Source organism: Hypanus sabinus, unplaced genomic scaffold (genome assembly GCF_030144855.1).
Source record: "Hypanus sabinus isolate sHypSab1 unplaced genomic scaffold, sHypSab1.hap1 scaffold_633, whole genome shotgun sequence".
Classification (NCBI taxonomy): domain Eukaryota; kingdom Metazoa; phylum Chordata; class Chondrichthyes; order Myliobatiformes; family Dasyatidae; genus Hypanus; species Hypanus sabinus.
This window is the reverse complement of record NW_026781489.1, coordinates 1,296-26,196: the sequence shown is the minus strand read 5'-3', so window position 1 is coordinate 26,196 and position 24,901 is coordinate 1,296. Positions and strand designations below refer to the sequence as shown.

At 45.4% G+C, this 24,901-nt stretch overlaps 1 protein-coding gene across 1 annotated transcript; it reads left to right on the top strand.

Annotated features, from left to right (window-relative positions):
- The first annotated feature begins 5,520 nt into the window (after positions 1-5,520).
- Positions 5,521-23,424, top strand: LOC132389702 (gastrula zinc finger protein XlCGF7.1-like). Its single transcript, XM_059962259.1, has 3 exons — positions 5,521-5,628; positions 11,004-11,148; positions 22,125-23,424. The coding sequence occupies exon 3, from the start codon at positions 22,755-22,757 to the stop codon at positions 23,091-23,093; it is 339 nt and encodes a 112-aa protein (XP_059818242.1). The 5' UTR covers positions 5,521-5,628; positions 11,004-11,148; positions 22,125-22,754; the 3' UTR covers positions 23,094-23,424.
- The last annotated feature ends 1,477 nt before the right edge of the window (positions 23,425-24,901 follow it).

Below are 24,901 nucleotides of genomic sequence, written 5' to 3'. Positions count from 1 at the left end.
TTTCAAATCATTAACATGCATCGTAAAAAGCAGCTGTCCCAACACTGACTAGTGTGGAACTCCACTGGCAACCGGCAGCCAGCCAGAAGAGAATCCCTTTATTCCCAACCTCTATTTTTTTTGCCGATCGGCCAATGCTCCAATCATGTTTGAAACTTCCCTGTTATTCCAATGGCTGTTATTTTACTAAGCAGCCTCCTGTGCGGCACCTTGTCAAAGGCCTTCTGGAAATCCAAGTGCACCACGTCTACTGCATCTCCTTTGTCTACCTTGCTTTTAATTTCTTCAAAGAATTGCAGAAAGTTTGTTAGGCAGGACTTTCCTTCCAGGAAACCATGCGGGCTTTGGCCTACGTTGTCATGTGCCTCCAGGTACTACATAATCTCATCCCTAACAATCGATTCCAACTACTTCCCGAACACTGATGTCAGGCAAACAGATCGATAGTTACCTTTCTGCTGCCTCCCACCCTTCTTAAATAGTGTCGTAATATTTGCAGTTCTCCAGATATCCGCTCAATCCAGAATGTATCAATTCCTGAACAATCGCTCTTTTTGCCTCCGCAATCTCTCCAGTTACGTCCTTCTCGAACTCGACGGTGCATTCTATCAGGTCCAGGAGCTTTATCCACCTTCACACCATTAAGCTTCCTCAGCCCCTGCTCAGTCGTAATTGTCACTGCACAAACGTCACATCCCTGATACTCATAAATGTCTGGGACACTGCAGAAGGCTTCTAGTGTGAAAACTGATTCAACATACGCATTCAGTTCCTCTGCCTTCTCTGCTCATCTCATTACAGTATCTTCAGTGTCATTTAGTGTTGATCCTATATCCAGCCTCAACTCTCTTTTACACCTTATATACTTGTAAACATTTAATATCTTCTTTGATAAATGTCTCCCGCTTCTTTTCACAATTCATCTCTTCCTTCCTGATGACCTCCTTAATTTCCTTCTGTAAGTTTAGAAAAACTTCCCACTCCTCTGTCTTCCCATTGGCTTTGCTTTCCACGTATTCGCTCTTTTTTGCTTTTTCTTTGGCCCTGGCTTCACTTGTCAGCCACGGTAGTGTCATTCTTCCATTCTTCCAAATAAGAAGAAATATCTGTCTTGCACGTCCCTCAGTTTTTCACGGAATCTCCAGCCATTGCTGCTCTGCTGTCCTTCCTGCTAGTGTCCCTCCTCAGTCAACTTTGGGCAATTTCGATCTCATGCCATCGTAATTTCCTTTATTCCACTTAAATACCGACACGTTGGAATTTAGTTTTCTGCTTCTCAAATTTCAAAGTGAACTTCTTTCCATTTCCCAAAGGATAATTTCTTTTAACATTAACTTATCTTATCATCTCCGGATCATTGCACAACACCCAATCTGGTATAGCCGATCTCCTCCTGGTTTCGAGAGCAAGCTGTTCTAAACAGCCATTTCTTAGACATTCTTCAAGTTCTCACCCTTGACGTACAGTACAGACCTGGTTTCCCACTTTCATGTTTCAATCCCTAACGATTATCATGGGATTAACCTTCTGACAGGCCTTTTCTATCTCCTCCTGTAACTTGTAATCGACATCCCGGCTGCTGTTTGGAGGCCTGTGTACAACTGCCATTCGGGTCCTTTTACCCTTGTCATTTCTTAATGCGATCAATAGACACTCTACACCTTCCGATCCTACGTCATCCTTTCTAATGTTTAATATTATTTCTTATACACTGGTCCACACCACCGCCTCTGCATACTAACCTGTCTTCCAGATATATAATACATCCTTGGACGTTCCGCTCCCAATAGCAGCCATTCTTTAACCATGTTTCGGAGATTGCCACAACGTCATACTTGCCAGTTTGTAGTTGAATTTCAAGATCTTCCATGTTCTTTCTTATGCATTCAAAAATAACTCTTTCAGTTTAATATTTGTTGCTGTTTGTTTTAACTGCACCACGACTCTATGGCCCTGTAACACATTCCACTGGCTGTGATTATGCCTCATCTCATGGCTGTCCTTTCTATCTTTGTTGCACGCTATCGCTGATTTAATTTTGTTCAACCCTTCCTCAGCCCTATCACTCCTGTTCGATCCCCCTGGCGATTTAGTTTATACTCTCCCTGACAGTGCTGTTAAACCTGCCCGCTCGGATTTGAAGAGCAAACACGAGGAAATCTGCGGATGCTGGAAACTCAAACAGCACACACAAAATGCTGGTGGAACACAGCAGGCCAGGCAGCATCTAGAAACAGAAACACTGTCGACGTTTCGGGCCGATACCCTTCATCAGGAAGTCCACCCAGTGGAAAATGGAGGAGATGCGGATGAGGGCATCATTGATGACGGTAGAAGGGAAACCACGACCCTTAAAGAAAGAGGACATTTGAGATGTCCTGGAATGGAAAGCCTCATCCTTGGAGCAGATGCGGCGGAGAGAGTGGAACTGGGAATAGGGAATAGAATTTTTGCATTTGGCAGGTTGGAAAGAAGTATAATCAAGATAGTTATGGGAGTCATTTCCCGCACTTCAACCCTCACCCCATCCTCTCGTCACCACAGCAGGGACCGTGTCCCCCTTGTCCTCACCTTACACCCTATCAGCCTCCCGATTCGGCATATTATCCTCCGCAAATTCCGCCACCTTCAACAGGACCACACCACTAAGGAAATCTTTTCCTCTCTACCCCTCTCTGCTTTTCGCAAGGATCATTGCCTCCGCGACTGCCTGATCCATACGTACCTCCCCACAGATCTCGCAGCTGGCACTTATCCCTACAAGCGTAAGTGCTACACCTGTCCCTATACCCCTTCTCTTACCTCCATTCAGGGCCCCCAGACAGACCTTCCAGGTGAGGCAGCACTATGGAGCTGCTTATCCCTCAGTACTGTGGAGTCAGACGCAGCTTGAAGTTATTGAGGCCATGATTAAGAAAAGGAAAAAAGATGTACTTCACAAGTATAGCCAGGTAGGAACCAATGAGATGATTATGGGTACAGGAATTGCAAGATAACTCTTGAGAAAGGATTCTGGAGGGCTAAACGAAGGCATAACGAGTAGTCAAGTTGAACCCTATCCAAGTGTACAGAAATGTAAAGAGCAAAGGGATTGCCAAGGGCCAGAATTTCTCCGCTGGAAGATTACAATCCATGTGTAGAGCCATAACAGATGGGGGATATTTGTTTTTCCTGAAGATTTGCGCACGGATTCTATGGAAGTGAGCGAAGTGGCAGAAACAGATTACAGATGAAGAGGCGTTTTCTAACCTGAGGCATACCAGAGTGGAAAAATACCCAGTACCTGACAATACCTTGACACCACAGGCAGCCAACTCAGTCACTGCTTGGGCCTGAGCAGAAACATTTAAAACATCCTTTACAATCGGGGAGATACCAGAGGATGAGAGGACAACCAAAGTTATTCCGCTGTTTTTAAGGCTTTAAACATAAACCACGAAATTATAAACAGGAATTTCTGACATCAGTTGAGGAAACGTGACTGGAAATTATTCCAAGGGACCTGATGTAGAAGTATTTGGATAGACGTTGACTAATAAAGTATCATCGGCAACTAATCACGTTTTCAGCCCCGCCCCCACCGCTGTCAAGAGAGGATTCAGGCGCTGCGCTATTCCCATTGGTGCGCAGACATGTCAATCACAGGTTACACTCGCCGAAGTGGATCAGCCGAGAGGGCGCAAACCACAGTGAAGCCGTCTCCTGCTCCAGTGCTAAACTTCCCGAAAAGCGGAATAAATCCCAAAGTAAATGTCCACTTTTTGATTTATTTCCATTTCCCTCGGAGGGAAGTTGGGACGTTTGTGAAGCGTCTCCTGCGGCCTGAGTCTGATGTATCGCTGAGAGGTAGGAAGAGACCGCTCGGCCTGTCGGTTTGATGCCTGTTCCACGTGGTGGGGTTTAGGGAGCGGGATTTGATGGTGTGATAAATATGGTGTGAGAACGCGTGGACAGGATGTTTGTCCCGGTGGGGACAGGAGGGGCACATCTGTGGAAATGTGTGAGCCCACAGTGATTCCGAGCAGAGGGATTCACCACATTGGAGGCAAACACTGGCAGACTGTAGACCTGCAAGCGGGGTCAATGGTCCGGACAAAGTGACAATTATTCGGGTTTTGCTGAGATTGTACCTGGAATATAGTGTAAAATCCCGCTCCCCATACTAACACGGGTTATACAGACCAACGAACAAACTGCCGAAGGAACTCAATGGGTCGGGCAGCATCTGTGGAGGGAAATGGACCGTCAACATTTCGTGCCGAGACCCTCCATCTGGACTGAGGGTGGACGGGAAATAGTCAGAGAAAAGAACTGAGGTGTGCAGATGGGGCAAGAGCAGGGGAGTGAGAGGTGGATCTAGGTGAGGGAGAGGTGGGAAGGTGGAAATAGTGACAGGGGTGGGAGGTGAGTGGTTGGAGCAATAGGGGGCTGCAGAAGATGGAAAGTAATTCCATACAGGATTAATAAAGAGGTTAGAGAGTATTTGTTGTAGAGAGTGCAGTGAAGATTCACCAGACTGATCCCTGGAGTGGTGGGGTCATCATATGAAGAAAGATCAAATGTGATAACCCTTTCATTTAGAGAATCGAGGACTGAGGGGTGAACGCATCGAAATGCATAACATCGTTACCGGTTGAACCAGGGATCCCAGTCTCTGAAAAAGGGGGTGGACTGTCTGGGACTGAGAAGAGGGGAAATGTCTCTACACCGAGGGCGGTGAAGACGCCGTGACCTTCCTCGCATTAAACAGAAGCCGGCAGGTGTGTGGGGACTGAAGGAATCGAGGAAACGAGGATCCGGCCGAAACATATGGCTGAGATGGGAGAGCAGTCGCCATCATGTTGTTGGTTAGAGGGGCTGAATGGCCTACTCCGGCTATTTCTCACTGGATGTTTCAGTGTTCCTGTCCAGTGAGGCTCCGGAGAAATGTGAATAGAAATGAGTGTTTATAAACAGAAATGATTTAAACGAAACCTGCATATTTCTGGTTTGGGTTTGAATTTTGTGGCTTGGATGGGAATGGAATGCTTAACTCTGTAACCAGTAGGGTGGAGGGGTGAGGACGGGGAAGATTTAGAGGGTAATTTAAAAATGTATCTGGCGTGGGAAATAATGAATTAACGTGAGGAAATGCAGCATGGGTTGATGCACCATCAATAACTCTCAGCGACGTGAGGCTTTAATTGTCTGGCAGAAAGAACAAGCAGCAATTGACCACCATGCTACATTCTTGGAGACAGAGGGCAGGGCTCAGGCCTCAATCGCCTTTATATCGGGGTCTGAGGAAGGAGCCACAGGAGCAGTCAGCAGGGGAGCGTGCCCAGACAGGTATATGTAGTTCACCACATGGGTCGGGCTGAGTGTGAGGGACGAGGAGCAGAGTCACTGGGTCACATGGGCGACCCTCCACCGTCACCAGAACCCGTTTTACCGCGTATCCGCAGCATCCGCGGGTTTGTTTCCGAGGCTACGCCCGTTTGACGCGCTGACGACATCACGCATGCTCAGTCCTTGATGATCGGTGTATCTCTTGTTCTTTGCGGAAGCGGGTCGGCGGAGGGATCGAAATCGGTCGTGGAGCCGGGGACGGATTATTCTCTGCCGGGCGACACCAACAAATTCCCTTCGGTGAGTGCTGAAGCCGGTCTCGAGAGGGGAGTTCTGATGTCCCGTGAACTTTCCCGAAATCCAACAAGAGAAAATCTGCAGATGCTGGAAATGCGAGCAGCACGCAAAAGATGCTGGAGGAACTCAGCAGGCCGGGTAGCATCTAGGAAAAGAGTTACCGTTACCGGACTGGAGAATAAAAGGTGGTGGTGTGGAATGGAGAGAGAAACACAAGGCAATCGGTGAATCCTGAAGGGAGAGGGGTGAACTTTCCTGAACTGGCGGCCTCGCCTCGCTTCCTTCACAGAATCTGCCTGGGTCGGTCCGGGTTTTGAGACCTTCACACCGAACCGTCTGAGATGAGCCGCCGCTCAGCCCCTGTTGTTCTGGTCCAATTAGCAGAGGACGTAAAACATATTTCTATATTATTACTGTTGGAGAATCGTATTATTTTTTTTTGTTCCGTGTGTTATCTGAATGTACTTGCCTGTGATGCTGCTACACGTCAGTGTTTCTCTGTGCCTGTACCTTCCCGTACTTGCTCTCTTGCCACCAAATTCTACTGGACTTGAGAAAGCCCAGTGAGATTTGATTAGTGATGATCATCTTGGTAGCTCGGTGAGTGGAATGTCGGGAGACAGGACTCTGTTAAATGCAAAACCCTGAGCATTGTCGATGATCAGAGGGATCTTCAGACTCATCGCTGCCTGAAGGATCTGCACAGATTGATCGGGTGGCTAAGAAGGCAAATGGCATGGTTGTCTTTATTAGTTGAAGCATTTTCAAAAGTCAGGAAGTTGTGTTGCAGCTTTATAAAACTAGTTAGGCCGCATCTGGAGTATTTCAGACAGTTCTGGTCGCCCCCCATTCTCTGAAGGATGTCGGGGCTTTGGAGAGGGCATAGAAGAGGTTTACCAGGATACTGCCTGGATTAGAGGGCGTGAGCTATAATGAGAGTTTGGACAAATTTGTGTTGTTTTCTCCAGAGCGACGCTGGCTGGGGTGAGACTGGATGTACGTTTATAAGATTGCCAGAGGAATAGATAGAGTGAAATATGATATCTTTACCTAGGGGATGAAATGTCTAATGCATTTAAGGTGAGAGGAGATGTGAGGGACAAGTTTGTGGCAGACATCCCACCTTGCAAAAACTAATTTCAGGGAGGTAGCACCACCACCCCTGTCTCTCACAACCCCATATGCCCTCACCTCCCCCCACCGATTCCAAGAGTGTATGCATACAGGAGAATTGATTATGAAAGAGCATAACAATTTATTAGATCACATATTGAATCTATTTATACACACACATATATATATATATATGTATATGTGTATATATATGTGTGTGTGTATGTGTATATATATATATATATATATATATATATTCCTTGTAGAGTATTTTGTAGGCAGTCTCAATGCTAATAACTAAATACTAATGCAAAGAGCTTTTCTATTTTGCAAACATTCCTTACACTGTGATGTGGCTTGCTTGGCAAATTGGAGCATTTTGCCAGAAGTTTTAACCTCACTGCAGTCTGTGTTAATGAAATTGTTAATTTTGCAGGCTATAAGATTCACAAGTGTTTTGTGAGACAGCTGACTTCTGAATTATGTCTTAATGTGACGCGCCATTCTGAGTGCAATTTCTACTTCACAATCAGAATTTGGCAGCACCAAAAGCAGCTTCATCAACTGGCAGAGCTCTTTGAATCTCAACTGCCCTGTGCTCACAGATTTTACTTTGGACAGCTTCCACCAGAACTCATCAACTGGCAAACTTTTGTAGTTTGGCACCGTCCCTCAAGGTTAGTTGACACACTGATCAGAACTGATGGACAATAAAAGAGAGAGTGGTCGACTGTAAAGCCAGCCCACAGAGAAAACTGATAGGTCTACTTAACACAAAGAGAGACCAATCAGGATGCTCTCTTTGTCACTGTGTCTCTCTCCCTCTTGCTTGGTCACTCTCAAAAAGATTGTTTCCAGGATATTGTACATAATTTGGGGGCATCAGGGAGCCGCTATCAATATGTGGGAGAATCCCAGAACTTCTCGGATAGGTGGGATGTCTGGAGTGGGAGGTTAGTTGGGGTGCTCTGCTTGGGTTGGGAGTCCCCTCTGGTTATGTGTTCACATTTGCCCCTCCCATTTAACTGCAGATGGGCAGCATATGCGTGTCTGTTTCTTGAGGCCCCGCCCTCTGGATGATGTAACAATCTTTGCGCACATGCTCACATTCTTCGGATGGATGGTGATTTCCTTTCCGCTCACTGCTGAAGTGGATAGTCTGCGGAATTGGAAGGGATCCTCACTTCCTGGGTCGGGATCACTGTCTGTGGGTCGAAGATATCACTTTGCCATCAGTGAGTATTGAGACCGATCCTAAGCGGGGAGATCTGGTGTTGGCCGTGAGCCCTGAACTGAGGGCCAGTTACTCATTTATTTTCCAGTTATCTGGGCTCATCAAAAATATGTAGACTTCATTTAATCTGCATTGAACAATCCAAACCAGGAGCCCAGGCTGTCTTTTTCCGCAGAATTGAAATGGAAGTCCTGCCGACGGTTCACATCAGGCTGCTGACCGCAGATCTGCCCCACCTTCGGCTTTGTGATGTAAGATCACGTGGAGTGTGCACAGTTCCCAGATGGGTGGTGATGCTTCCTCCATGTTGTGTTGGGGAAATCTGATGTTGGCCACTGAGTCCCGTAACTTCCCCCAACTCTCCTCACTTCCTGAGGCTCCTTGCATTTGTCCTGAGCTTTATGGCTGTTGTGTCTTCTCCCTGATTGGGGTGGGTAAAAATGGAGAACGCTCCAGGTTATAGGGATCATGTGGATAGTCAGAGGCTTTTTCCCAGGGCTGAAATGGTTGCCTCCCAGGTTTAAGGTGCTGGGGAGTAGGTATAGAGCAGATGTCAGTCGTAAGTTTTTTGCTCAGAGAGTGGTGATTGCACGAAATGGGCTGCCAGCAATGGTGGTGGAGGCAGAAATGATAGGGTTTTTTTTAAGAGATTTTGGATAGGTACATGGAGCTTTGAAAAATGGAGGGCTATGGGTAAGCCTAGTCATTAATGTAGGGTCATGTTTGGCACAATTTTGAGGGCCGAAGTGCCTGTATTGTGTTGTAGGTTTTCTATGATTCTATGTTTCTATTTTTGATTTCAATGCCTGCTTTACCAAGGGACTGGGAAGTCTAGAAAGTGTTCTTTGAGGGGAGAGGGCAGAGAACTTTGGATGTTGTTTTGGATCCAAAGTTCTCTGCTTTTCCTTGCAGTCATGGGCAGAGCAGTTACCATGCAGAGCGTGAAGTGTCCGGATGGGAAACTTTCTCTGGTGTGTTGATAAAAAATTGGTGAGGGTCAAAGTGTATATGGCAAAGTTCTTGCTGTTTGTTCTAACTTTGTCATTTTAGAATTTTTTTATACAGTATTATGTACTATTCATTCAGTATCTGCGTATTGCTGGAGAACCATCAGTGATTGCCCTTGATCTCTTCTCCCACCTGGTTCCATCTGCTCATTCCCTGCCCATCTTGTTCAACCTCTGTCCAGTTTCTCTCTCCCCCAGCTTCAGTGATGTATATCAAGCATCTAGAACAAACTTGGTCCACCCTATATCGCACCATCTCAATGTTATATATCAGCAATCTTTCTTCTAATCCTTGTCTTCATTGTGAAATGTTCTTTTGCAACTTTGGTCTTGCTGAGTTATTTCCTGAATAGGTTTTTCTTAGCTGGAATGCCGGAGGGTCATCAGGCAAGAGTTGTGTTGTGCATTGCTGTGGGAGTGCTCGTTTTCAAACTGTGACTGTCTGCAAAGAGAACTGGAACAGTTGGTGCTTGGGCTATAATCTCGTGATCGACATTCCCAGCATATGGAACTGTCGGTGTTTTGGCTTTGACATTGGTTACTGCTTCTATAGATGGTGTTTCCTTCTGAAATGAAGCAGACATTTTGAGCAGCTGGATATTAGTTGTAGGGAAATCTCTGATTGCACTACCCAGTGTGAGATGCATGGACGATGTGTGAGAATCTCAGGGTCGGTGAGTGGCAGATTCAGCTGTGTGACTCTGTAAGCTTGGGTCCTGGGATATCACAGTTTTTGATCCAGGTAAATTGGACCTGGGGATTGAGCTGCTTGGGCTTATGAAGTGTTGAATGAGTATTTCTTGTTAGGATCAAACATTTGTTACTGGAGTTCCTTTGGAAGCAATGACTGCTAATCTGAGGAGAGGATTAGTTCCCATTCCATTCTCACAGGGATAGGCTAGGAGTAAATGGTCTGTTTCATGTTTACAACAGTAGAAAGAGACCATGAGTATTGTGTTCAATCTATGTTTGGAAATCTACCCCCCGCCCCTCCCCCCACTGTCACAAGACTGTCACTCGGTGGAAGTCAAGTTGCTGGAGATCTGCATTAAAAACTGAAAATGTTTGAAGTCATTCTGACAAAATGTTATTAACCTGAATGGGAAAGACTGTTCCTCTCCCCACAGGTGTTCCTTACCTGCTGAGCGTTTCTGGTAACTCCAGTTTTTTTTTTTATTACTGTCACCATGTAATGGTTTATATTTCCTGAAATAGACCTGTTTTAACCTGGAAATGGAAATGGCTCGTTCTGTGATGGTAGAACAGTAAATAAAACACAGCTTTTACCTGTAACATAATCCTGGTACCAATCTGTCTGTTCTTCCTGGAAATGTGTTCAGTACAGTTGTTGCTAATGAGGTTTAGAAGAGTACTCTCAGGAATGATCAGCTTTATGTATGAGGAGTATTTGTGTTCTGGACCTGTGCTCAATGGAGTTCAGAGGGACGGTGGGGGTTGTGGAGGGATGTACGGTTAAGTAAACCTACCGAATGCTGATAAGCCTGGATACAGTGGACACAGAGAGGATGTTTCCATTAGATTGGGAGTCTGTGATCTGGCAGCACAGTCTCAGAATAAAGTTGTTCCCTTTAAAACTGTGAATGTTTGTTTTGTTGAAAAGATGTCTGATCTATCGAATTTGTTGCTGCAGAGGTTGGTTGGGTATATTTATGACAGAGATTAATATATTCATGATTGCTAAGTAGCTTCAGGGTTACAGGAGGAAGGCAGGAATATGGTGTTGGAATGAAAATCAGCCTTGGTTGAGTGGTGGTGCAGACCAGATGGATCGAATCACCTAATTTTGTTCCTGTGTCTTATGTCTTACCATGACTGATTTATGGCTCCTTCTTATCCCATATCATTTTGTGACGGGTGAGGGACAATAAAAGATTGTTCACTGAGATCAGTATATCTGCCTTCAACGTTTAAATTTCAGCGAGTTTTGTTCTTAGTAACATTAAGCAGAAACGTTTGGTTCTCATTTCTATTGTTAAAGTGCTTCATTATCTTTCATGTTAAAGTTACACCTGCGGTGAGAACTGGAAGCAAACCACGACTGAAGACGAGGGAACTGCAACAAGTGAACCAGCCCGAGGATTGAGAGCATCAACTGGAGAGAAACCATCTGACTCAGAGATTCCTGTGATTCAGTCAGGAGAAAGTTTGGTGAGTCTCATTTACTCAAACTCTGGTCCTTCAGCCATTACACACCGGTACAAAGGAAGGTAGGAAATAGTTGAGAGTGAGACTGAATGTGCCCAGAAGAACCAGTTATGCCTCTGTCAGACCCAGTTGGAATCACTGCAGGTCTGGTAATGTGCTTCCAGAAGCGCAGCCCTTTAAAACTTCTCCCATTCTGTGGAAGTCTTCCATGACTTCCTTGACTGTCCTGCCCAATCCATTCATTGACTAACAATTCCCCTTACACCACAGATACCCACCACCCACCCTCCCACACAAGACAGACTGGAGCCAAAGCTACTTACTACATGACAGTCCCTAAAGCAAATGACAAAATAGTCATATTGACTTACACACACAGAACAGTTGAAGCTGTTCTATCTCTAAGCACGAGTGTCCAAGGAGATAACCATCTTGAAGCCCTAGCTAGTTTCCCTCAAGACGAAATATGGCTCAGCATGGCTGAGCACATCTGTTGACCATCAGCAGTTTCTTTCAGAAAAACAGGCTGCTCTTGTTTAACTAAGTGTTAACACTTTTACATATATTATCGTTCCCTCCTTTTGATCATTATGTACAACTATTGGGCCATAATGCAATATCATGCGCACAATATTACCTAACAGGTCTTCAACCCTTCGGTGAACCCATGTAAATCCTGCCCTACTTTCTTGATGCTGTCAATCTCCTTGGCAGTGTGCTCGGAGAGGGACGTAAAGTTAGTAGACTCATCAGGGATATAGGTGCAGCATTCTGTGTCAATAATAGCACAGGTTCCCCCTTTCTCAGTGAGGATAAAATCTAAAGCCATACGATTCTGTAGGACTGTTTTCTGGATTGCAATCATTTCAGTGGATATTTCTGTTACTTGGGCCTGTGTTTCTGTCAGGCTCCCTGCAGTATTGTGGCCAGCTCCTCAAGCACTGTAGCCAAATTGATTATATCTCGTGAATTCCTGGCTACTCCATAGGAGAGAAAAGTCATCATTCAAAATCGCTCAGTCTCAGTTATTCCTCTCCGCTGCCGGGCACCTGCAAGTCTGGTCAGGATGCATGTTTCCCAGTCTAGGAAGTTGTGTTTGGTGGGAGCCTGAGATACCATCCCTCAGAACACTGACAGCCACAGTCATCTCTGACTGAACCACATTTCCTCACCTCACTTTCCCGGGTGTTGTTTGAGAAAGCCCAGGCTGAGAGTTCCTCACTGTGGTTGAGCGGGATTCCTGACATTGCAATCATAGTTTTACTGTGCTGCGCAATTTTGGCACAAACCCAGCAGGCCCCTAGTTTTACCTGTTTGGCATCGGCGTGACAGAGAGACAGAAATCTGTTAACATGGGGACCCTGGAAGCTGGGGTCAGCCCTCTCAAAGACATAAACACCAACACCAATGTTATGTACCTGTAACAGTTTAAATGAACCAGCAGCAATAGAACACACCAATTTTGGTGTTAACCAAAAGTCTGGTTTTGGTAAGTCTGGTTTTGATGTTAACACCAATATCTTTATGTGTATCTACTTATAATATAACAACTTAAGCAAGACAAGCAAAAGTTAAGTGTTATGAGTATACATCTGTGTAAATTTTACTCACAAACCATTGAGCTCAGGGAATATCAAGCTTAAATCCTGAGATTCAGAAGTATGAAAGTTCAGTTCATCCATGGAATAAATGATGAGAGAGAGATAGTTGTAATCCAGGGTGAAAGTCAAGAGGAGTCAATTATGTCAAATTCCACGGTGATAAAACAGGATAACATTCGGTGAAGATCATATCTTTCATCGATCCAAATCCACATACGAATTATCACCGGAAGTAGCTTATCACAGTGGTACCGTCTTCAAAGGGAACTACCACACAGACAGGGGTTAATACACAGGTAGATTCCACAATCCACAATCCAGATCCAATGCACAAAGTATAACCAACAGTGATTTCCACTGAATATCCCTTCTCACAAATGGTTACCACATAACACACCTGAATCCAGCTAAGAGTTAACAAATGTGGTAGCCACGGGATACTCCCAACAAAATCCACATATGGATTATAGGAATTAGCATCAACAGTGATTTGTCACAGGGGTACCCTCTGCAAGTGAATTACCACACCCAGGCAAGGGTTAGCACAAGTGGTCTTCACAGGATACTCCCAAACCAACAGATCCACTCCAGTGGATCAGAAAAAGTTTCTCTTGATCCCAGTTCTTAATCAGGACAAAATTCGGTGTATGCTGGATCAATAATCAACCCACCCTTGTGGGCACAGGAAACGGCAAACACTGACCTTTGGCCACTAGGTTCTTTGTTTCGAACTTTCCTTCTTCTTTCTTTCTCTCCGTCTGACTGTGTGTCTGTGACTGTCCTTGCTTAAAGAAAGCAAACTGCGAGTTATGTAAACACAAGCTGTGAGCAAGTGTAAACACGCTGCAGAGTCAAATAGTTCCACCCCTCCCTCTCTCTCAGTAAGAATCAAACAGCAGCCGAGAAAACCGGCCGTTGATGACACTCAGGCAATCTCTCTTAAAGTGACAGTCCATGGCAAGAAACCGAGGGGTTCATCACTCTACTATCAACCAATGCATTTTACTTTAGTCCGAGAGAGTCCAACTACTCAGTTCCTACAGTAACACGTTTGTGGTCAGTTCAATGTATCCACCAAGATTGCCCCTTCATTTTCACAGACGTGGGAGCGGTCAGTGACACCTGATATGGTCATCTCCACCGATTTACAAGTTTCTCTTGAATCAGGACAAAATTCCTAGCTTTTGTGGGATAGTCTCTGCTCTCTGCGGGGTAGTTTTCTTTCTTGTAAGCCTGTGGAATCTGTGAATGTAATGCTTGGAAAATCTTGGTTAGTTGGCATATGTATTTCCCCATCTCTTCCCCCTAGGGTGTGCATATCCGATTTTGCTGGCAGACTTTCTGGGAGCAATGGTACACAAGGTCTTGGTCCACAGGGTGTCTTAATGGGCCGTCCAGAAATGATTTCAATTGATGACAACTCTGTTTTCCCGTGTGTGGTGACCCACATGTAGAACAGTGCTAATGGTAGGACCTTCAACCAAGTGTGTCCAGTCTCCGCTGCTAGTTTGGCCAATTTGCTCCTCAGAATACCTTTGGTTCTTTCCACTATTCCAGCGGCCCGTGGGTGGTGTACACAGTGGAACTGTTGCTTGATAGCTAGTTTGTTTCATACCCCTTTGTTTACAAAGTGTGGGCCATTGTCAGAGCTCAGCATCTCTGGCAGGCCATACCTGGGAGTTATGTCCTGTAATAATACCTTTACAACATTCATAACAGTATTATTGGTAGTTGGAATAGCTTCAATCCATCTACTAAACACACCTATAATAACTAAGCAGTATCTATAGCAATGTACTCTAGGCAATTCAATAAAATCAACTTGTAGACCTGAAGAAGGTCCACCTGTCAAGGGAGTCGTACCCGGAATGCAGGGTACAGGTTACCACTCATTCCCTCCTTTCCCAGGTGTGTACAATTGTGTATATAATCGACCAATATTGGTAAATACTGTGTAAGAACACAACCCTGTCCTGCTGGGGTGATCTAAAATCCTAGGTCGGGGTCTTTCTGGCACCCCATCTAGGAGCATTGTTTGCGCTCCTCCTCAGAGGCGTCCCCCTGAAAAGTACGTACGTCCCGCATGTCTGGCAAACCCATTCTGCTTAAGTCACGGAAGGCTGCTTGACGGGAACCCGAGGGGAACAGACCTACGGAGGATTGTGCCGCACTTTTCACTGTCTAATCTGCTAAAGGCCTTTATTGACCTGGTCGAACATGTGGGTGTGGGCTGCACATTTAATAATAGACAGAACTCGTGGTAGCTGTGTGAGTTGTTCACAAAGTTAGCATTACTAATGGGGTGGTCAGAGGAAGTCAGGAATCCGCATGTTCCCAGAGAGCCCCGTAGTCATGTACAACTCCAAATGCATAACGGGAGTCTGTGTTAACATTCGCACTTTTCTCTGTTGCTAGGATACAGTCAGAAGTCCAAGCAAACAGCTCAGCCTTCTGGGCAGAGGCAGCTGCTTCAAAAGAGGCCTGCTCAATTGCTTCACTGTCCATCACTATCGCATAGCCAAAATATTGTTTCCTTCTGGATCCACGAAAGGGCTTTCATCTTCATAATATGGGGATATTGTGAAATAGATGGGAGAGTCTGTCCTTCTATCACGGTGATCCGGACAGGGGACAGTTGGTGCGGCCGACCTCATGGCTAAAATTGCACAGAGATGGAGTACAATGTCTTAGCTTCGATCAACATTTAAAGAATTTCTTACCAGATGTTCCATCTTCATCTCAGACTCCTTCCAATATTGGAGTTGGCCCATGGCCATGTCTTGCTGTTCTCCCTTGGTGCTGGAGGCTTGTTTTGTCAAGTTGTAGGCAAGGAACCCAGGCTCTTCGGCTTGACCCCAGGGCAAACCCTAACGGTGTATGAACCACCAGTCCTGTCTGTCGCCAAAGGTAATCTGGAACTTCGTCCAGTAATGCACTGACCTCTTTTCCTTTAAACTCTCCAATCACCATGACTGGGAACTTCTGTCCCTCGAGGGGTGCATATTACTGGCTTTCCTCAGTTGAGCACCCCGGAGGGTCATAGCACAGAGTCACATGAGGGTCAGCCTCTGTCATTAGGGGTTTAATCGCAATGGAGTCCAGATTAAGTGTCCGCCGCTGGGGTGGGGGGGGGGGGGTGGAGTCGGTAACTGGGGAAGCTGTCGGTTGTTCACTATTCCCAGGGTGATACCCTTGTCCACGCAGAGAATCTCGACTTCCAACAGACAGAGCAAGTCTCTCTCTGCTAGATTAAACCCCCCAATGGTAGTGACTGTAAATGAAACCTCACAGTGGTTCCCCTGGAATTCCATCTGCAGTGGCTGACTGCGTGAATACGTACCCAGACAGAGTGATTGTAGCATCGGATAGCTGGAATCCCTTTTCCGATACTATTTCCTGATCGGGAGTGGTTGTGGTTGCCCCCATATCAATCATAAATAGAATTGGAATTCCAGCAACTTGCAATATTACATTGGGCTCTTCCTGAGGGGTGGTACTCACAGTAGGAAGCATCCTTGCTTGTCATTTTCTAATGGGTTGTTGTCCCCACCTGTCCCTTGGTAGGTTTTTGTTCCCATTTCTGATCCCCAGATATAACCCTCTCGTGTCCTTCTTCCCACTGAATATATTCACCTTTAATATTAGTTCTCTTCGGGGTTGATCGGGATTCGAAAGCCCGGTCACAATAATATGTCAAAGCTCATCACATTTGATTTCGGTCATTGTCAGGCAAATCCAAATAATTTGTTTTAATCATGTTGGCTAACTTAGTCAATAAGCATTGGAGCAGTAAGTCATTAAACCTGGGGGACAGATTCCCATCTTTAAAGTCGTGGTCTCCTGCAGAAGGGCCATAGCAGGCCTCAAATCTCTCCCAAAGGTCTGGTCTCAATTCCCCAGGCTTTGGTTTGTACTCAAGTACTTTAGTGATGTTTACAGGTTGCTGGAAATCCCTTTCCAAGGCTTGAATGAAATGGTCTGTCTGTTCATTCTCATTATGGATTCCCACTGTAACTCCAGATAGGTTTGGTATCTCAATTCTGCCTTCCATTTCCACCCCTCAGCAGCTGAGAGAATCATGCAGCAGAGACCGAATAAATCTTGCGGGGAGGCATTACACATTTGTATAGTACTGCGGACACACTGAGCAAACTGTGCTGGTTTTTCTTTTCTATCTGGGGCTTCATTCATGATCATTATCATTTCTGGAGGCTTCCAGGATGCATACACAGGAATCACTGAGGGCCGTCCCTCCTCCTGCTCACGGATTGGGCAGCATTCGGGTGGGCAATCTTTGTGGAGCCATTAACTGGGGTTTTATTGGATTCTTTCCTCCCTGTCTCAGCAAAATCCTCGGTTCCCTTTCTGGATCTCAGGGTCTAGGGAACTCCCCTTCCCGGTCACCGCTGTTTTACCCGATCCGTCTCCATGTCTGAGGTGGGGGTACAGTGGGTGCCCACTCCTCATCACGGTCACTGTCCTCAAACAGGTTCGGTATGCCAGACATGGGTTCGGGATCCTTTGTTTCCCTATCAGTTCGAACTTCAGACTGACGTTCCTGCCCTTCTCTCCTACCTAGGCCGGCCTTGGTTTGATTACATTGTTTTTCCTGCTACGTTTGTGGCGCCCATCCACCCATTCACTTTCTGCTGTTAGCGTCTCCCAACCTTTGGCGTTCCTTCTGCTGTACATACCTCTCCCCCTTTCTCACAGGCATTATTCCTCCAACTTGCTAATAATATATTGTTCCACTTTACTTCTGCCTTTTTCTTCAAATCAATTTTCAACAATTTCCACTTCTTTCCACATTTCTTTCTCCATACCATATTTACTGCTTGTTCTCATGAGGTAATATCCCAGGTTCCAAGCCCCACCCACCCCTAAGTGGCAACATTTTGTTCCCCAATTTCTTATTCAGCGCTGCACTAAACATTCGCAAATCTTTTTCCTTGTCTGGAAAACTCTCACTCATATTGTGTAAGGCTGCTCCTTGCCCACTTGTATCAATAGACAGCAATTGACCCATGTTCTCCAAGTAATATACCCTGCTGGCACCTCTTGCCCACGTAATAAATTTACCCAGCACATCTGCCAACCTCCTGCCCACTTAGTAAAATTTTGCCTACCTTATTCAAGAGTCCCGACAGATTCTTTCCCGATCTCATACAGGTATGAGAACAGCCTTGGGTGAGGGACCGTACCTCCAAAGGAACTAACAGAGAGCAACAAAAGATAAAATATCTATTGGGCACCCAGTCAGTCTCAGCAGTCCCCAGAATTGTCCAGCCTCTTACTCATCCCGTCTGCCTGGCACTCCCTATATTGGGATCCTGTTCGTGACGCCAAATGTTAAATTTGAATCTGAATAAACCTCGGAAGACCAGCTTCTTATCATAAATACAGTTTCTTGCGCATTTTCCTGCAGGAGTCTGAGACCCAGATGTCAAAGGGAAAGGCACGTAAGCACTGCCACCGTCTGAGAAATGGACTGACTTAGTCAGGTTACAGCCATATATTTATACATAATTAAACCCCATACATTACTATTGCAAGATGGTTTTTGAATTGGTACGCCCACCAAGTCTGTTGGTGCAAACCTTTATTACGTAGATAAGAGAGTTCACTAAATGAAGGTTTTAATTACAGATGGATGTACTGTCTAGTCCTTATCAGTTATTCCCTTTGCAAGGCCCTGACTTAATTACAGACAGATGTTCGTTCCTGTCCTTATCGTCAAGCCCTCCTCCCTTTACTCAAACGAGGGTACAATATCTATAACGTTATCAGCTAATGACGGTGCAATGTATAATGTTATCAGCTCTCAGTGTGTCTCCCTGCAAGCTGCAGAGAACTGGTAATGAGCCTGTTTTAGCTAACTGTTGAAGACAGATCAAAAATTCCTTTTCACTCTCAATTATTCTTTGAGCCAGAGGTTACATAGGTTCAAAATGATCTGTATATTCTGTATATTTCCGTATATTCTCAATTCCTCATGAGGGCTCAGTGGAAACATTTATGTCTAATGCAGAAACTGGTGTTAACTGCGTGTATTGTGGTGATGCAAATATTGCTGGAATTTACAAGTGGGAAGTGGACTGATATTTGGAAATCTGACTTTTAAAGTGTAATTTAGCAAGGAAACCACAGATGAACAATGTCCAAAAGGATAAAATCCTTTATTCCCCATTACAGGCCTGCTACAGAGTGCAGATGAACTGGATCGAACCAGTCGGAGATCGAAGTTCTTATCAACAGTGATTTGCTAGCTGTTAAAATGAATACCTCTCTGTATAAAATCCACCGTGCACATGTTGTCACTGGGTTAATAAAAAGCACTGTACAAGATTTATGTGCACACTGGTCATTACAAATTAGAGGGGACATTGGTGGGAAGGTGAGGAGACCTCCAGTGTCCCTGGTGCCCTTGCCTACAAGATGTGCATCCAGCTGCAGTTTGTAACCCTGCACTTTAAGGAGTTGGAACTGGAAATGGATGAATTCCCGATCATCCAGGAGTTGGAGGTGGTAATAGGTATGACATGAAAAGAGGTGAGTTACCCCCAAGGTGCAGGACACAGGAAACTGGCTGAGAGTCAGTAAGGGGAATGAGGTTAAATAAACATTGCAGAGTACTCTTGTTGCTATCTCGCACAACAGCAGGTGGACCACTTTAGAAACTGTTGGTAGGATTACCTTTCAGAGGAGAGTCAAAGGGATGATCGGGGATTCATTACTTAGGGGAACAGGACAAGAGGGGATTAAATAAATGTGCATTGTGTAATTTATAGGAATTTAAAATAAATAGTTTGTACTTCGGACAGTCAATATAACATAAAAATGCATTGTATCAGCATGAATTAATCAGTCTGATGGCCTGGTGGAAGATGATGGCCCAGAGTCAGCTGGTCCTTTTGCTGTGGTACTGTTCCCTGGATGGGAGCAGCAGGACAGTTTGTGGTTGTGGTGAATTGGGTCCCCAGTATCCTTTGGGCCCTCTTTACACACCTGTCTCTGTAAATGTCCTGAAAAGTAGGAAGTTCACATCTACAGATGTGCTGGGGTGTCCGCTCCACTCTCTGCAAGTTCAAGTGATTAAGGGAAGTACAGTTCCCATACCAGGCAGTGATGCAGCCAGTCAGGATGCTCTCAATTGTGCTTCTGTAGAAAGTTCTGAGGATTTGGGGCTCCATCCCAAACTTCTTCAACTGTCTGATGTGAAAGAAGTGCTGCTGCGCTCTTTTCGCAACGCAGCTGGCATGTACAGACCATGTGAGATCCTTGGTGATGTTTATGCCGAGGATCTTAAAGCTGTTCACCCTCTTAACCCCAGATCCATTGATATCAAAAGGGGTTAGCCTGTATCCATTCCTCGTGTCCTCACAATCAGTTCCCTTGTTTTTGTGACAATGAGGGAGAGGTTGTTTTCTTGACACCAGTCAGATGTTGTTCAGACCTCAGATGGAGTCAGCAATCAAATGGCTGAGCATGGTCCGATGAATGTGCTGAGCTGTGTATATCACAATGCAAGAAGCATCGTAGGAAAGCCAGATGAGCTCAGGACAGGGAATAATGATATTGTATCCATTATTGTGAATTAGGATTTAGTCTGAGGGATTTAGAGGAACAAATTTGTAGAGAGAACGCAGACCATGCCAAGAAACGAAGGTTGATCCAGTATATATTAACTTCCATATATTGACTGGGACTCCCATACTGTAAAAAAGACTAGATGGGATAGAGTTTGTCAAATGTGCCCTTAATCAATACATAGAATTCCCAAAGTAGAGGTGTGCAATAAGCTATTAGAAAATGATCCAGGGCTGGTGACAGAAATTAGTGATCATAATGCCATGAAATTGAAAATAAAGATGGAAAAGGAGAGGTCTGGACCACGGGTTGAGATTCTAAATTGGGGAACGGTCAATTTTGATGATATCAGGAAGGATCTGACAAGTGTGGTTTGGGACAGGCTGTTTTCTGGCAAAGGAGTTCTTGGTAAGTGGGAGGCCTTCAGAAGAGAAATTTTGAGGGTGTGGAGTTTGTATGTGCCTGTCAAAATAATAGCTGAAAGGTACCTGGTGGAGGGTACCTTGGTTTTCAAGATATATTGAGGCCCCGGATATTTTGTTCCTCTGAATGCATCAGACTGTTGGGTGCTACCAAGACTCATTAATGACTACAATATCATGATTCCACGCACTGAGCTCATCTGACTTGTTATTTAGTCAACTTTTGTTGGTTTCTAAATGTTTCTCAGTAGTTTTTGCTCTTTTGTTTGCCCTCTCTTTGGCTTTTATGTAGGCTTTGACTTCTCATTTTAGCCACAATTGTGTCCTTCTGCCTTTCAATGCTTCCACTTCTTTGAGATGTATCTATCTCTCAGCTCCCGAATTGCTCCCAGAAACTCCAGTCATTGCTGCTCCATTCTCACTTTTCCCTTCCAAACAAGTTTGTCCAGCTTCTCTGTCATAGAAACATGGAGAAGTTCAGTATGGAAACAGGCTATTTGGCTATTTGCTGAAAAAACATTTAAGCTGTCTAATGCAACTGCCTGCCTCTGTGACTATTGCCCTCCATACCCCTACCATCCAGGCTCCCATCCAAACTTCTTTGAAACAGTGAAACCGTGCTATGTTCCCCAATTGTGCTGGCATCTCATTCCACACTCTCACGACCATTTCAGTAAAGAGCTTTTCCAAATGTTTCCATTCAATTTTCACCTTCCCTACTTACCCATGACCAACCCACATAATCTCAGTGGAAAAACCTGCTTGCCGTTACCCTATCCATACCCATATAGTTTTGTATACTTCCAGCAAATCCTCAAAGCAATGTATAATTTCCTTGTTTATGTTTAGAGCATGTTTTAGAAGTATAAGATGATGAAGGGCATTAAGTGTGTGGATAGCCAGAGGTTTTTCCCAGAGTTGAAACAGCTAAAACGAGAGGGCATAGTTTTAAGCTGCTTGGAAATAGTTACCAAGAGGATGTCAGGGGTTGTTTTTTTACCCAGAGAGTGGTGGGTGCATGGAATGCACTGCCGGCTATTTGTGTGAGAGTTTTCCAGTTACTGTGAGGCCAGGTACCCATGCAGCTCAGTGGGAATTGGGAATAATACCAATTTAGAGAGTCAAACTGAGCCAGGTCACAGATTGGAGATGGCAGAAAAGCACCATTCTTATAGAGACAGGAGGAGCATCAGAGAATTTGATGGTCATTCCAGATACCAGCACTATGCCCAGTTAGAAGATGACTTCTCCAACATGTGTTGAACATAACTGTAACAGTGTGATGCCAGATTGCACCTTGGCAACTCAAATGATCTCATCTGAAATGTTGACCTTCACCCACTGATGGATTTTGTAAATCTTTTTCCAGGTTAAAAATGACAAGAAATTTGTCTATGGGAATCTCAAACACAACACACCAGTTTTGCTGTCAATGCCCAGATACTTAAGAAGTGGAACAAGGGATTCACTCAGTCATCACAACTGAAGGTACATCAGAGAATTCACACTGACGAGAGGCCATTCACCTGGTTCACTCAATCATCTGACTGACTGGCACGCCCATCATTTTACAAAGGGGGAACCCCTTCATCTGCTTAGACAGTGGGACTGGATTCAGTTGGTCATTTCAACTGAAGGTACATCAGCGAGTTCACACTGGACAAGGCCATTCACCTGTTCTGTTTGTGAGAAGGGATTCCGTTGATCTTCCCACTTGTGGAAACACCAGTCAATTCACACTGGGCACAGGCTAATCATCTGCTGATTTTGTGCGGGAGGATTCACTCGAACATCTGACCAAATGGCTCACCATCGAGTTGACACCGGGGAGCGGCCGTTCACCTGCTCGGACTGTGGGAAGGGATTCACTTGCTCATCTAAGCTGAAGTTACATCAGCAAGTTCACACTGGAGAGAGGCCATTTACCTGCTCAGAGTGTGGGAAGCAATTCACTCAGTCATCTCCCCTCCAGAGACACTAGTCAGTTCACACTGGAGAGATGCCATTCACCTGCTCAGACTGTGGGAATCGATTCACTCAGTCATCTCCCCTCCAGAGACACCAGTCAGTTCACACTGGGGAGAGGCCATTCACCTGCTCAGTCTGTGGGAAGGGATTCACTTTGTCATCTCAGCTACTGAGACACCAGTCAGTTCACACCGGAGAGAGGCCATTTATCTGCTCAGACTGTGGGAAAGGATTCATTGAATTATCCTCCCTCCAGAGACACCAGTCAGTTCACACTGGGAAGTGGCGGTTCAGCTGTTCAGACTGTGGGAAGGGATTCAATCAGTCATCTCTCCTTCAGACACACCAGTCAGCCCACACAGGGAAATGACCGTTCACCTGCTCACACTGTGGGAAGGGATTAATTTGGTCATCCACCTAAAGGCACATCAGCGATTTCACACCAGGGAGAGGACATTCACGTGCTCAGAGTGTGGGAAGGGATTCATTCGGTCATCGACCCTAAAGGTACATCAGCGTGTTCACACTGGGGAGAGGCTGTTCACCTGCTCAGAGTGTGGGAAGGGAATCATTCGGTCATCCGACCTACTTGCACACCAGTTAGTTCACACTGGAGAGAGTCCGTTCACTTGCTCAGACTGTGGGAAGGGATTCAGTCGCTCATCTGAACTGAAGGCACACCAGTCAGTTCACACTGACGAGAGGCCATTCACCTGGTTCACTCAGTCATCTGACTGACTGGCACGCCCATCATTTTACAAAGGGGGAACCCCTTCATCTGCTTAGACAGTGGGACTGGATTCAGTTGGTCATTTCAACTGAAGGTACATCAGCGAGTTCACACTGGACAAGGTCATTCACCTGTTCTGTTTGTGAGAAGGGATTCCGATGATCTTCCCACCAGTCAATTCACACTGGGCAAAGGCTGATCATCTGCTGATTTTGTGCGGGAGGATTCACTCGATTATCTGATCTGATTATCTGACCTAATTGCGCACCAGTCAGTTCACACTGGGAAGCGGCCGTTCACCTGCTCAGACTGTGGGATGGGATTCACTTGCTCATCCCAACTGAAGGTACATCAGAGAGTTCACACTGGGGAGAAGCGGTTTACCTGCTCAGACTGTGGAAAGAGATTCAGTCGGTCATCTCACCTACAGACACTACAGTCAGCCCACACAGGGAAATGGCCGTTCACCTGCTCAGACTGTGGGAAGGGATTCACTCAGTCATCCCACCTACGGAGACACCAGCGACTTCACACTGGGGAGAAGCCATTCACTTGCTCAGTGTGTGGAAAGGGATTCACTCGGTCATCCAATCTACTGAAACACCAGCGAGTTCACACTAGGTAGAGACCTATTTCCTGCTCAGACTTCAGGAAGAGATTCTCTCAGCCAAATCAACCAAATGTGCATCATTGGGTTCACACTGTGGAGAGGCCGTTCACCTGCTGTGAATGTGGGAAGGGATTCACTCAGTAATCTAACCTTGTGACACACTACTAGGTTCACACTAGGGAGAAAGTTTCAATAAGCTGCATGCTGGATATTTGTCCATCACCGTTGCTGAATGTAATTTCGAGAGTGATTGTTGGTGCTGAACTCTGCAACTGTTGCTGCTGCTCCTCACAATCAGCCCTGGTCACTGGGCATGGGAGGGGTTTCTTCTGCTGCACATTCACCTTTAATGTGACTGGAGTTTAATATGCTGGACCTGAGACAAATAAATCAGTTGTATTTTAAACTCTGTCTCTGGTACTTAGTGAATTTATAACACAACTAGTGTACAGTAGACAGTGTACTCAGGCTGGCTGGGTCCTGTAAGTGATTGAGTTCCTCAACAGGCCTTTGAAATCCTCCCCTGTTGTTCACTGCTTGCTCTACCTGTGAGATGTTTTTCAAACAGTCACCAAACTTTGGGTGAAGAGGTTTCCCTTGAATTTTCTGCAGACTGAAGCAGTCGAGCTGGCTGCAGTTCTGCCTGAGGTGTTCTTTGCCCTCAAATCTCTGCACTGTGGAAGAATGGCATTGGACTTAACCTCCTTATTCATGGCTCATTTCCACATTATGAGTCATTTTGCCTGCTTCTATAGGGTTGCTGGAAAACACCACTGTCCTCTAAAGACTGAAAGCAGAATGGGAAACCATTAGTCGGATGGTCAATGGAACAGGGTCA